This window comes from Mustela lutreola, chromosome 15 (genome assembly GCF_030435805.1).
Source record: "Mustela lutreola isolate mMusLut2 chromosome 15, mMusLut2.pri, whole genome shotgun sequence".
NCBI classification, from domain to species: domain Eukaryota; kingdom Metazoa; phylum Chordata; class Mammalia; order Carnivora; family Mustelidae; genus Mustela; species Mustela lutreola.
Genome location: NC_081304.1, coordinates 32,587,249 through 32,601,396, shown reverse-complemented (window position 1 = coordinate 32,601,396; position 14,148 = coordinate 32,587,249). Strand labels below are relative to the sequence as shown.

At 36.2% G+C, this 14,148-nt stretch overlaps 1 protein-coding gene across 3 annotated transcripts in view; it reads left to right on the top strand.

Annotated features, from left to right (window-relative positions):
• The window catches only part of HSF5 (heat shock transcription factor 5), a 48,496-nt gene that overhangs the window by 21,009 nt on the left and 13,339 nt on the right, over positions 1-14,148 (top strand). For 2 of the 3 annotated variants that reach the window (XM_059149647.1, XM_059149645.1), the window contains 2 exons: positions 249-791; positions 3,421-3,598. In XM_059149647.1, coding sequence (XP_059005630.1) covers positions 249-791; positions 3,421-3,598 — 721 coding nt within the window. The remainder of the gene's footprint in view (positions 1-248; positions 792-3,420; positions 3,599-14,148) is intronic. The other variant, XM_059149646.1, reaches the window with a different exon arrangement.

Genomic DNA, 14,148 nt, shown 5'->3' with positions numbered 1-14,148 from the left:
CTGTAGCTTTTTGATTTTGTATATTTTAACCCTGAGAATTATTGGTCCTTTCCAGTATTGAGTATAGTGGTTGATGTATATTAGTGGCTAAGTAAATGTTAACAATAGAATTAAAGCTGCCATTGCTGAAAAGTTGATTGGTGTTCAGGTTTTCTTAGTGAGCTTTAGTTAAAAGTTATTTAACATTTACCAGCCTAAACATTGCTGCTTTCCTCCTTAATCTCATATTCAATTTTCTATCCAAACAGTCCTATTTTCTCTTTTCCCAGAATCCTCCAATGCAATCCTCCTATCCAGTTGAATTTCTGCCTTCTAATTGGCCTTGCAGTGCTACTGATGAAAATAAAAAGACAGAAGTAAACCTAGAGGCTGTTTTTCAGATAGTAGATGAGTTGCATTCCTCCCCTAAATTGGAGATGGTGAAGGTGGAGCCTGTTGAGAATCAGTGCCCAACATCTCAGTCTAACAGAGGCCAACATATCCTAGCTAATTCAAACAACAGCAATCCATCTTCCACAAGTCAGGCTAGCCAGCTGGAGCCACTTACTCCTGTAGGCTCAGATATTACATCTTTTGTGGTCGGAACAGAACAAGCAATTACCTGCTCTCTACCACAGTCACCTGAGTACATCTATACCATCCACACAGCTCAGCCTGTTGAAAATACGACAATGCAGGAATCTGCAGCCATCCAACAAGCTCATGTCAAACTGAAGGAGCAGCTAAGTCGTAATCCGTCTCCATCTTCAGTAGTGTTTGTGCAGGAAGGGCTACCATTCAGCACACACCAGGTAAGGCAAAGAGAAAAGTCTCTAAAAAGCTCAAAGTACCTAGTGCTTCTTGCTAAAGACTGTTCTGGTGAAGAGTTTGTTCACATTTTATTCGGGTTTATTACCAGTTCACTATGCCTTTTTTTTTTTTTTTTTAAAGATTTTATTTATTTATTTATTTGACAGAGAGAGAGAGAGAGAGAGATCACAAGTAGGCAGAGAGGCAGGCAGAGGGAGGGGGGTAAGGCAGGCTTCCCGCTGAGCAGAGAGCCCAATGCGGGGCTCCATCCCAGGACCTGGGACCGTGACCTGAGCCGAAGGCAGAGGCTTAATCCTTTGAGCCACCAGCCCCACTTTCTTTCTTTTTTTTTTTTCTTTAAAGATTTTATTTATTTATTAGAGCAAGAGAGAGAGAGTGCAAGTGCATACCAGAGCCCAAAGGGGTGTGGGGCAAGGCAGAGGGACAAGTCAACTTTGTGCTGAGTGCAGAGCCTGACATGGGGCTCCATCCCAGGACCCAGAACTCATGACCTGAGCCAAGTCAGATGCTTAACTGACTGAGCTACCCAGGTGCTCCCATTATGCTTTCCAGAAGCATGGTGGTTGTCCCAGTGATTCTGCACAAAAAATTCAGAAAGAAGTAACCTTAAACCCCAGACTTCTTACTATGTTATGGTCTGAAGTCAGCCTCTAGAGAGGCAGTAGGAGCATTGTGGAATAAAACTTATTTTCATGTTAAAAGCATCCCTTGAGTTTTGCTTCCTATCTTAATTTGGATGGACTAGGTATGCCTGGCTGATTAAATCCACTACTCAGAAAGGATGGTTTATCTGGCAGATAATATCAGGACTTTTCTAGCCATTTGTAGCATGGAGGTATAAGATGGTTAGGGGTCTTTTCATACTTTCTTATAGCATTATTGAATTCTCATTTGACTTAGGAGCATACTGTGTTTGAATTTCATTACTAATATCTACATTCTTAAAGCAGAATTTGACTCTAGTTTGAGAGACATATTCTGAAGGTAGAGGCTAATTCCTTTATTGCTGCTGGTTTATGACCAGAAAATGAATAAAATTTGATTCTAAGTAAAACTATATCTAAGTTAAAATCAGTTTTTGTGAATTAACTTATATTTTCCTACTTTTATTTTTTTCTTGATCTTAGCCATGTGTATGTATGTATAAGTGTGTATATATATGTATATATACACACATATACACATCTGTAAATGTGTGTGTACATACACATATATTTTTTTTAAATTTTGTGTTTGTTTTTCTTTAATGGGACTGAAAATATCATCACTTTTAGATTCCCAAGATAACTTCTTGATAGTTGTGTTTTTTTTTGTTGTTGTTGTTGGATAGCAAAGCAAAGTCTACTGAGTGATAGCAATGTGATAGTTCAAAGCTCCCAAGAACGGAGGGGACCTGAAGGGGTTGCCCAACAGTTGTATTTTTTTTAATGCATTATTTTTTAGCTCTAATTTTAGATATATCTGTCTTAAAGTATCTATCAACTCATTGTCCTTTTTTGAGCCCAACTGTTGAGACCCAGTATATCATGTGTTAAAATAGTACTATACTGGGAGAAGGGGAGTGGGTATATGGATATTGGGGAGGGTATGTGCTATGGTGAGTGCTGTGAAGTGTGTAAACCTGGCGATTCACAGACCTGTGCCCCGGGGGATAAAAATATATTATATGTTTATTAAAAAAATTAAAAAAAATTTTTAAAATAGTACTATAAATTCTGTAGACCAAAGATAGGCCCATTGTGTTTCAGATATGATTGTGGAAAGAAAAGAAAATTTCTCTTTGTTCCTTCATAGTCACATCCAAAGTATTAGATTTCATACCTTAAAATTGCATTCACATAATTACTTTCAAGATCTTTAAAAAATGTTTGAACATCAGAGCTTTTAAAAGCTGTTATTAACTTTTAGCTTTATTTCATTATATAGTTTTATTTAAAATGAATTCAAAGAAATAAGAGTAGTTCAGAAGTTGATCACCTTGGGGAAGGAATTTGCATTCCAGAGAAAATTTAGGAACTCCATACTTATATCTCATAAACAGAAAAGATCTAGATTTTTTTAGGGGTGGAAGCTTATACAATTTTGAGGGTCTCTTTAAGACAAAGAATACAAAATTAGTAGAATAAAGTGTCCTCAGCTCCACTGACATCATCCAACAGGATTTTGCCATTGACCATTTTAGTATTACCAATGGGAGTGGAAATCTGATGGAAGGGATACTAGAGTGGAGAAAGATAGTGGTCTTAACCAATTGTAAATCTGTATATGTTTGTATATGGTCTTAACCAATTGTAAATCTGTATGTGTTTGTGAATTTTACCAAAACAACAACAACAACAAGCTTCATGGTTAATCTTCTGACCCTAAGTAAATGTTTTAGCTCCATATACGTTTCAATGCTTTGTGCATGGGAAAATATATATCCTACTACTGAATTATTCAGATTAGTTCAAAAAAATCAAAGGTGATATCACTCATAAGAATGAAAAGCCTTTTACAGATATGTTTGTTGGATCATGTTTCAATATTAGAACTCCTCTGAAAAAATATCTTAACTTTTAGTAGATATTTGGGATAAATACAGAATAATGAGTGGGTTTCACGTTTTAGGTGGATGCCAGTATAAAATGCCAGACCAGTCCACCTGAGAATATCTTGCCTTCAGAACAGATGGGATTCCTTATTTCAGAAGTGGGGCCTGCTAGCAAGCCAAGTAAAGATGCAGGTTTATCTACTCCAGCCAGATACAGAGAGCGAAGAAGCAACTCACAGCAAGGAAAGTCTCCTGGTAAGGATTATTGTGCTCTAGTATACTAAAATTAGAACGATGGTATGGAATTAATATATGAATGACAGTTTTTTTCGGAGTCTTCATTTTTATTAATAATTATATTATACTTACCACATTGCTTTTTTATGTAACTGTAATTCTAACTCCATGTGTTTTCTTAATTATTCTTGAAAAGTGTGTAAAAGTTATTTTCCTAGTATTGCATGTATGTATTTTCCTACTATTGCAGCTTTCCAAGAGATAGAACATATTAAGTAAAAGCAAAGGAAAATAAGTTATTCAACTTGCAGATGGCAAGGATGAAGAGTGACTTAACAGCTGCTTCAAGTGCCAAAGACTTTATCATTTTTAATGTACTTATTTTCTTACTAACAGAATGTAGGACAAGAGGGGATATGCTCAAACTGTGGCAGAAAAGAATTAGATGGTCATTAATGACATTATCCCAAGCACATTATAAAGATAGTATGAAGTATGACTTCTTTAATCAGTGGTATTGTTTTTCTTGTGGTTTGTAGGAATCTAGAATTAATGATGGTTTTAGGCACTTAGAGTTGTTTCCTTTTTTTAAAATTTCATATTTTATTTATTTGACAGAGAGAGAAATCACAAGTAGGCAGAGAGGCAGGCAGAGAGAGAGCAAGAAGCAGGCTCCCAGCTGAGCAGAGAGCCTGATGCAAGGCTTGATCCCAGGACCCTGAGACAGTGGCCTGAGCCAAAGGCAGAGGCCCAACCCACTGAGCCCCCAGATGTCCCCATAGAGTTGTTTCTCCTATTATTTATTTATTTATTTATTTATTTTTTAGAGAGAGTGAGAGAGAGTGCATGTGGGTAGTGGTAGGAGGGACAGAAGGAAAAGAGGAGAATTTTTTTAAAGATTTATTTATTTGGGGGGTGGCTCAGTCATTAAGCATCTGCCTTCAGCTCAGGTCATGATCCCAGGGTCCTGGGATCAAGCCCTGCATTGGGCTCCCTGCTCAGCAGGAAGGGTTCTTCTTCCTCTCCCACTCCTCCTGCTTGTGTTCCCTCTCTTGTTGTGTCTCTCTCTGTCAAATAAATAAATAAGATCTTTTAAAAAAATTTATTTATTTTAAAGAGAGAGGAAGCATGAGCAAGAGGAAGAGGGAGAGTCTCAAGAAGACTCCCTGCTGAGCACAGAACCCAACACAGGGCTTCATCTCACCACCCCAAGATTATGATCTGAGCAGAAACCAAGAATCAGACCCTTAACGATTGCTCCAGCCATGCACACCAGAGGGAGAGAATCTTAAGCATGCTCTATGCTCAACATGGAGCCTGGTGCAGGGCTCAATCTCATGATCATGACCTGAGCCAAAAATCAAGAGTTAGACACTCAACCTACTGAGCCACCTAGTTGCCCCTGTTCTCCTGTTCCCAAGGTAACTGGACAAAACCATTTTTAAAGAAGACAGTAACATCTACTAAAACATGTTTCTTTATATGATTCAAAAACAAGTCGGGGCGCCTGGGTGGCTCAGTGGGTTAAAGCCTCTGCCTTTGGCTCAGGTCATGATCCCAGGTTCCTGGGATCGAGCCCCACATTGGGCTCTCTGCTCAGCGGGGAGCCTGCTTCCTCCTCTCTCTCTGCCTGCCTCTCTGCCTCCTTGTGATTTCCGTCTTTCAAATAAATAAATAAATCCTTAAAAAAAAAACAAAAACAAGTCATCAAAGTCTCCAGTGGCCAAGTTTAATATTCTCACACTGTATGCATGACAGAAGCATGCAATTCAGGTAGCATTAATCAGGTCGGACAATCGTTTTAGCCTATAAAAATTGAAAAATATTGAGAACTTCTCTGAGAAATTCTCCAAAAGGTAAACTGATAGTGATATGATCAAGATCTTACTCAGACTTATAGGGTTCTTTCTGCAAAACACTTTTTAGATGAAAGTGTTTTAGTTTTAGTGTTTCTGCAAAACACTTTTTAGATCACTCATCGTATTTATTAAACTTAGCTTGTATAGTCACTTTTATTTGAATATATGGTTCAATCCATGATGAAACATTAAAATTTTTCACCATTGAAAATGTTAAAGACATAGACTGAAGGCAATTTAGAAAAGGACAGGAACTAATATTTGCTGCATACCCATTTTTATGCCATAAAAAACATTGAATGTGATATTGTCATCATTTTAAAGATTGGGAAAATTAGGCTTGGAGAGGATAAGTAACCTGTCTGCAAAGAGAAATTAATAAGGTCACACATTTATTAATGTAGCTAATATTCTACTCATAATCACTCTGCTGAGTGATCCTTGGATACCTAAAAGTATTTAAGTTTCATGTAGTCCCACTTGTTTTTTTTGGGGGGGGGGTTGTTTGTTTGTTGTTTGCTCTTGTTGTCTGTGTTTTTGGTGTCCTATCCAAGAAATCATTGCCAAGACCAATGTCATGAAGTTTTCCCTCTATGTTTCCTTCCAGGAGTTTTATAGTTTAGGTCTTACACTTAGGCCTTTAGCCCATTTTGAGTTAATTTTTGAATATGATGGAAGATAAGGATGCAACACCATTTTTTTGCATGTGGATATAGTTTTCATACAACATTTGTTGGAGAGATTGTCCTTTCCGCATTGAGTGGTCTTAGCATCTTAGTGGAAGATCATCTGACCGTATAAGTGAGCCTCTCTAGTCTAGACCATTGGTCTGTTTGTAGGTCTTTATGCTAGTACCATGTGATCTGTTTAACCTCTCAATTCTGCCCTTGTACAAAACCAGCCATAGACAATATATAAGTGAATGATTATGGTGGTGTTCCAGTAAAGCTGTATTTACAAAAACAGGTGCTCGGCCAATTTTACCCAGAGGTCATAATTTGCCAACACTTGAATTAAACTGACAGCTTCTTTCTAAACAACAATAATGGAAACCAGAAAAGGGTAAAGTCACGTTTTTTACTATAAGGAAAGAAAATGGCAATCCTAGAAGTCTTTACCCAGTTAAAAAAATAATCCTTCAAAAATGAAGGCAAGATGATGAAAACAGTTTTATTTTTTATTTTTTTATTTTTAAAGATTTTATTTTTTTATTTGACAGACAGAGATGACCAGCAGGCAGAGAGGCAGGCAGAGAGAGAGGGGAAAAGCAGGCTCCCTGCTGAGCAGAGAGCCCAATGCAGGACTCGATCCCAGGACCCTGGGATCATGACCTGAGCCGAAGGCAGAGGCTTTAACCCACTGAGCCACCTAGGCACCCTGAAAACATTTTTAGATAAACACAAAATTGAGAGCATGTGTCACAACAGATCAGCACTAAAGGAACTTCTACAGGGTGTTCTTCAGGCAGGAGGAGACTGTGGTAAAGGTATTGATTAGTATGGGCTTTGATGAATCAAGAGTACATACTGTAGCTTTTAGGGTAATCACCAACAAAATAGAAATAATCCAAAGGAAGGCAGGAAAGGGGGAAAAGGGAAGGAAAATAACACAGAGAACAAATAATAAAATGGTGGAACCAAATTTCACCAGTGCAATGATTATATGTAAATGGTCTTAAAAATTTTAATTCAAAGGCAGAAATTGCTAGAATGGATAAAAGAGCAAACTCCTACAATAGGCTGGCTATAGGAGACATGTAGCTTGAAAGTAAGTGGATGGGAAAAGATATAACATGCAAAAAGGAAGTATGAAAGACTGCAATGGTTATTTTTAAATATTGATAAAACAGACTTTTTTTTTTTTAAAGATTTTTATTTATTTATTTAACAGAGAGAGATCACAAGTAGGCAGGGAGGCAGGCAGAGAGAGAGGAAGGGAAGCCCGATGCAGGGCTCGATCCCAGGACCCTGGGATCATGACCTGAGTCGAAGGCAGAGGCTTAACCCACTGAGCCACCCAGGTGCCCAGATAAAAACAGACTTTAAACAGAGCATTATAAAGGGTCTGCGTCATAATGGTGAACAGTTCATCATGGAAGCATATCAATTATAAATATATTTTTGTGTAATAAGGGCTTTAAAATATATAAAGTAAAAATTAACAAAAAGAGAAATAGGCAATTCCTCAATATAGTAGTATATATTTTTAAAGGTTTATTTATTTATTTTAGAAAGATCATATGCACATACATGTGGAGGGAGGGACAGAGGGAGAGAATCTTCAAACAGACTCCCCGCTAGGCATGGAGCCCAGTCTGATGAGCCATGAGATCATGACCTGAGCCAAAATCAAGAGTTGGATGCTCAACTGACTGAGCCACCCACACATCCCTACAGTAGGTTTTTTTAACATACTATCTAAGTAATTGATAGAATAACTAGAAAAAATATTAGTAAAGACATAGGACATCTCAACAACATAATCAGCCATCTTGATCTAATTGGCATTTATAGAACACTGCATCCCAAAACTACAGAATATGTATTATTTTCGAGTGCACATGGTACATTCACCAAGATAGGTTTTATATTGAGCCATAAAACAAGTCTTAATAAATTTACAAGAATTAAAATCATACAAAGTGTATTCTCTGAATACAACAGAATTAAATTAGAATCATTGATAATTGGGTGTCTGGGTGGCACAGTCAGTTAAGTGTCTGACTCTTGGTTTTAGCTCAGGTTGTGATCTTGGGGTCTTGAGATCGAGCCCTGCGTCAGGCTCTGCACTCAGTGCAGAGTCTGCTTGAGATTCTCTCTCCCCCTACCCTCTCCTGCTCATGCTTTCTTTCTCTCTCTTTCTAAGATGAATAAATCTATCTTAAAAAGAAATCAGTGACAATGAAGTAACGAAGAAGACTTCCAGTATCTGGAAATACAATGATATACTCTAAATAATTCATAACTCAAAGACAAAATCTCAAGAAAAACTAGAAAATATTTGGAATTGAGTGATAATAAAAACACATCAGTTTGTGAGATGCATTTAAACAATGTTAGCATGAAATATGTAACTTTGTTATTATTTTTTATTTTTATTTTTTAAAGATTTATTTATTTTAAAGAGAGAGAGAGTGCATGTATGAGTGGGGCCAGAGGCAGGGCTTGATCTTACAACCCATGAGACCATAACCCATGAGATCATGACCTGAGCCAAAACCAAGGGCTGGATGCTTAAGTGACTGTGAGCCACCCATGTGCCCTAAAATGTGTAGCTTTAAATGGTAGTATTAGAAAAGAAGTAAGATCTAAAATCAATGACCTGAAGTATTGCTATAAGAAGCTAGAAAAAAAAAAGAAAGGTAAACCAAAGTAAACATGAGGAAGGATATACTAAAAATAAGAATAGAAATCAGTGAAATAGAAAATAGTTGAGAAAATTAACAAATATAAAATTGACTCTTTGAAAAGATCAACAAAATTGGCAAACCTCTAGCTAAACTGATCAAGAAAAAAGAAAACCCAAATCATAACTATCAAGAATGAAAAAGAGATATCCACCCCAGAACTTATGGATATTTACAGGATAACAAGAGAATTCAGGGGACAGTCTTATATTAATTTACAACACAGTTAAATATTTTGAAAAATACAACTTAACAGAATTCACCCAAGAGCCAGGTAAATAGCCCTATATCTATTCAAGAAGTTGAACTGGTTATCAAAGACTTTTCTTAAAGTAAGAATCCTCATGAAAATAGATGTAAAAATCACTATCAAAATATTAGCAGATTGAGTCCAACAATATTTAAAAAGGATAATACTCCACAACCAAATAGAGTTTGTCTCAGGAACGCAAGGCTTGATTGATTTTCAAATGTTAAACAATGTTACTTGTTATATTACAGAATAAAGGAGAAAAACTTTCTGATGATCTCAATAGATGTAGGGAATGCACTTGAAAAAATTCAGTACTTGTTCATAGTAAAACCCTCAACAAAGTAGGAATAGTGGAAAATTTCTCAAACTGATAAATAACATCTCTAAAATATGTATAACAAAGATCATGGTTAACGGTGAGAGACTACTATATACATTAGAGACTGGGAACAAGGCAAGGACACCCACTTTCACCACATGTAATACAGTATTGTCCTGGTGGGTCTACCATTGCAGTAGGTAAGAAAAAGAAATAAAAGGCATAAAGATTGAAAAGAAAGAAGTAAAAGTATTTGCAGATGGTATGACTGCTCATCTGAAGAAAATCTAGGGAATCTACAAAGCAACTGCTAGAACAAATAAATGAATTTAGCAAGGTTGTAGGACATAAGATTGATACCCAAAAATCAACTGTATTTCTCCAGTCTAGCAGCACACAATTGGAAAATGAAATAAAAACGATAAGACCAAAATCATAAGATACCTAGAAATAAGTTGAACAAAAGATGTCCAAGACCTCTACATTGAAAGAAATTAAAGAAGATATAAATGGAAAGATATGCCATATTCATGTATAAGAAGATCCAATTTTCTTAAAATGAGGGTTCTTTCCAAATTCATCTGTGAACTCAGTGCAATCCCAATCAAAATTCCAGTGGATTTTTTTTTTTTAATTACAAGCTGATTCTAAAATTTAAAAGGAAATGCAAAGATCAGAGAATTACCAAAGCAATCTTCAAAAACAAAAGGTTAGAGGAGATTTTATTGATTTCAAGACTTAACAGAAAGCTATAATAATTAAAATAGTTTGATATTTGTGAAAAGATAGGCATAAAGATGAATGATACAAGGGTCCAGAAATAGATCCATACATATGTGTTCAGTTGCTTTTTAACTGTGGTGCCAAGGCAATGTAGTGGAGAAAGGAAAAGTCTTTTCAACAAAAATTAGTATTGACCCATACCTCACACCTTAAATAAAAATTAACTTAAAATGAATTTCGGACCTAAATATAAAACTCAAACTTCTAAAACTTCTTGGAAAACTTCTTAGAAAAAAAAAAAAGAGGAAAAGCTTTGCTACTTTGGAGTAGACAAAGTGGTCTTGGAACACAAAAAGCATGATTAATAAAGAAAAAATTGATAAATTGGATTTCATCAAAATATTAAACTTTTGCTCCTTGAGAGACACCATTAAGAAAATGAAAAGGCAAGCCAGAGTCTAAGAGAAAATATTGACAACATACATGTCAAAACAAAGGACATACTTAGAACATAAAAAGAACTCTTTTTTTAAAAAAAGATTTTATTTATTTATTTGACAGACAAAGATCACAAGTAGGCAGAGGCAGACAGAGAGAGAGAGAGAAGCAGGCTCCTGCTGAGCAGAGAGCCCAACATGGGGCTTAATCCCAGAACCCTGAGATCATGACCTGAGCCAAAGGCAGAGGCCCAATCCACTGAGCCACCCAGGTGCCCCTGTAAAAAGAACTCTTATAATGCAACTCAAAAATGGGGGAATGTATGAAGAGACGTTTCACAAAAGATATACAAGGGGCCAATAAACACACGAAGAAATGTAACATGATAAATCATTAGGAAAGTCAGATTAAAACTATAATGAGATATCACTACACACCCATTAGAATGCCTAAAATTTTTAAACTAAAAAACATGACCATGCTAAGTGCTGATGAGACAGCTAGAACTGTTCAGATATTGCTAGTGGGATTAAATAGTGTAACCATTTGGCATTTTCTTAAGAATATAGTTAAAGATACACTCACCACAATTTATGAATTACATATAAATTACAGTATATCCATACAACGACAGAATACTACTCAGTAATAAAAAGGAACACATTATTGTTATATACAAATCATTATGCTGATGTGGTCCTTGGGGAATATACATTTCTTTTTTTCACTTTTTTTTTAAACATTTTATTTTTTAAAGTAATCTTTATACCCAATGTGGGACTCGAACTCACAACCCTAAGATCAAGAGGCATCTGCTCTACAGACTGAGCAAGCCAAATACCTCTGGAATATACATTTCTATGGAGCAATCCAGTTTTTGCTGCCTACTTTTTGCTAGAGTGGATCTAAAAGGTCAGAGGATTACTTTAGAGGCTGAACAGTCACACATCATACAAGCAGGCCAGGCTTGTTACTTATCTGGCATTTCAATTCTTTAAAAAAAAAAAAAAAAAAAGACTACTGCTTTGTTTGCTTTTGGTCATTCCAGATGTGAGTTATAACAGGGATCTCATTTAGGTAGATTTTAAGCCTGACAAGTCTGGAATTTGATTTACTGTCTATACTTCGCCTATCCCTTTCATTCAACCTAATGGAATCTGTATTGAGATCATCTAAAAGAAGGGGTTTCATTGGAAGGATAACATCCTTAATCTGATCTTTGCCATAGAGCTTTCTCCCAATATCTATCAGTAGCACTTGAGAAAAGCTTGAGGACCTCTTACCACTATTTCAGGTTGGGATAATGAAGCAATGGGGTGCATAATCCAAATTATTGAACTCTAGACAATAAGTTATCAACCACAGGCAGAGAATCATTCCCTTCCATCTCTGCTTGCTCTCCTCCGGCTACCTCTAGTCCAAGTTCATCTCTTATTTTAGGGCTTTGCTGAATATGTCAAGAAACAGCGAGCACATGGTAAATTTTGTCATCCTTTCCTCCTATGGTTGCATGCTCTCTTGGTGTGTGGTCTGCCTTCCAGGGCTATCGCAGCAACAATTTTATCAGATGTTGTGATATGGGTTACAAAGATCATTGGCATTCTAACCTGCTGTGTCTTAATTACTTGCTGTCTGACTACTAAGCCAATACCGTGTATTTTAATTTGAATAATAGCAGCACTCACTTCTAGATTCTAAATTCCGTGTTAGCCCACATGTAAGTTAGGCTACTGTAACAAACAGAACAAAAAAACCAGTAGCTTAAACAGTTCAGAAGCTTGTTGTTCTCAGTCTGATACAGTCTGAGAGTAAGCTGTTGAGACCTGATGTGGCACTCTCTCTGGTACCCCTTAGGTATTCCGTGGTTAAAAAAAGCTCACCACTCTATCAGTATGTCAGCCAGCATCCTGCTATAAATATCCTTTCCTTTTATGAGCATAATCATCGCTTCTGCTCACACCAGTTTGACTAGAACTTAGTCACACGGTCAAACTAGCTGCAGGGAAGCTTGGAAATGTAGTCTTAGGCTGGGGACCACCTGCCCGTTTAAACACCACCATGATTTTTAAGGGAAGAATACTTATTAGGAGAGAACTAGAAGTCTCTTTTGTATGGACTAAGAAAATATTTAAAATAAAATATAAAACATTGTATTAGTAATACATAAAGGCTTCTACAAACCAATAAGAAAAAGGCAACCCAATAAAAGTAAATAAAATGATACTAATCATGTGCTCGTCAGAAGAAACACAGTGACCACTATGCATATAGAATGATGTTGAACCCCTCAGAGAAATCAGTAGAGAAATACAAATTAAATCAGCCAAAAAGTTGTTTGTTTGTGGGGTTTTTTTGGCAGTTTGATTGGCAAAACTTAAGCTGTTCCTAATATCCAGGTTTGATAAAATTTTAAGAGAAAAGGAACCTCTCCTCTACTGTAACTGGAATGTAAATTTGTATAGCCTTTTGGAGGGCTTAGTCATTATCTGTAAATAATTAAAATGCTCATATGCTTTGATTTAAGAATTCCGCTGTCAGGAATCTCTCCTACAGAGTTCATTGTTGTATCATTTATGATAGCAAAAATTTGGAAAAAGCATAAGTGCCTGACAAGAGGGACCTAGATATGAAAAATTAATGTAATGAAATGCTATGCAACCACTTAAGAATATAAAATAACTTGATATGTTGTTACTCGAAAAGATAGTAAGTGTTCATGATATGTTAAGTGGATGAAGCAAGTTTTGTAGCACAGTATGTCTGGGACAGCCTCCTTTCTAGAAAGAAAAAGTACATACTATATAATTATAGAAAAAATATGGAAGTATATGATAAAAGTGATTGATGTAACAGTGGTTACCTCTGGGAAAGTAGAATTGGAAGTGTAGAAAGGTACTTTTTTACCTTTCGGTTTCTGTATGAGTATACACAATAGTGGGATTATGGGAAATTTTCACTCCCTTTTTGTATTTTTCTAGATATTTTAAATTTAAAAAAAAATTAAAAAGTATTTAAATATTTTAAAGTTTTCCTATAGTATAAGTTTAAAAGCATTAAAATAATTGGAATGGGAAATTTTAAGAATATTTTGAAAAAATATTTATACTCCCCCTTTTTTAGGATTTATTTATTTGAGAGAGAGAGAAAGCGTGCAGTGGGGAGGGGCAGAGGAAGAAGGAAAGAGAATGCTGAGGGCTGAGCCCGATGTGGGGCTTGATTGCATGACAGATCGTGACCTGAGCTGAAACCAAGAGTTGGACATTAAACTGACTACACCATGAGGCACCCCCACATCCCAGTTATTAATCTGACTTTGGAGGTTTAGATATGATTGACTCAAGCTAACCTTATCCCACACCTAAAATGCTTTTCCAAGATTTTGTAGAATTTCTAGGGCTTACAGTGGTGTTTAAAATTTCTGTTTGTTTAATTTCAATTCATCCATTTCCCACTTCTTACAACACTTCTCTTCTGTCTTCTCCATGCTGTAACCACATGTAGAACTTATCCCTCTTCCTTTGATTTCTACCTTCCCCTGGGCCTTTATATTAGGCATTTGTATGTGTTCAA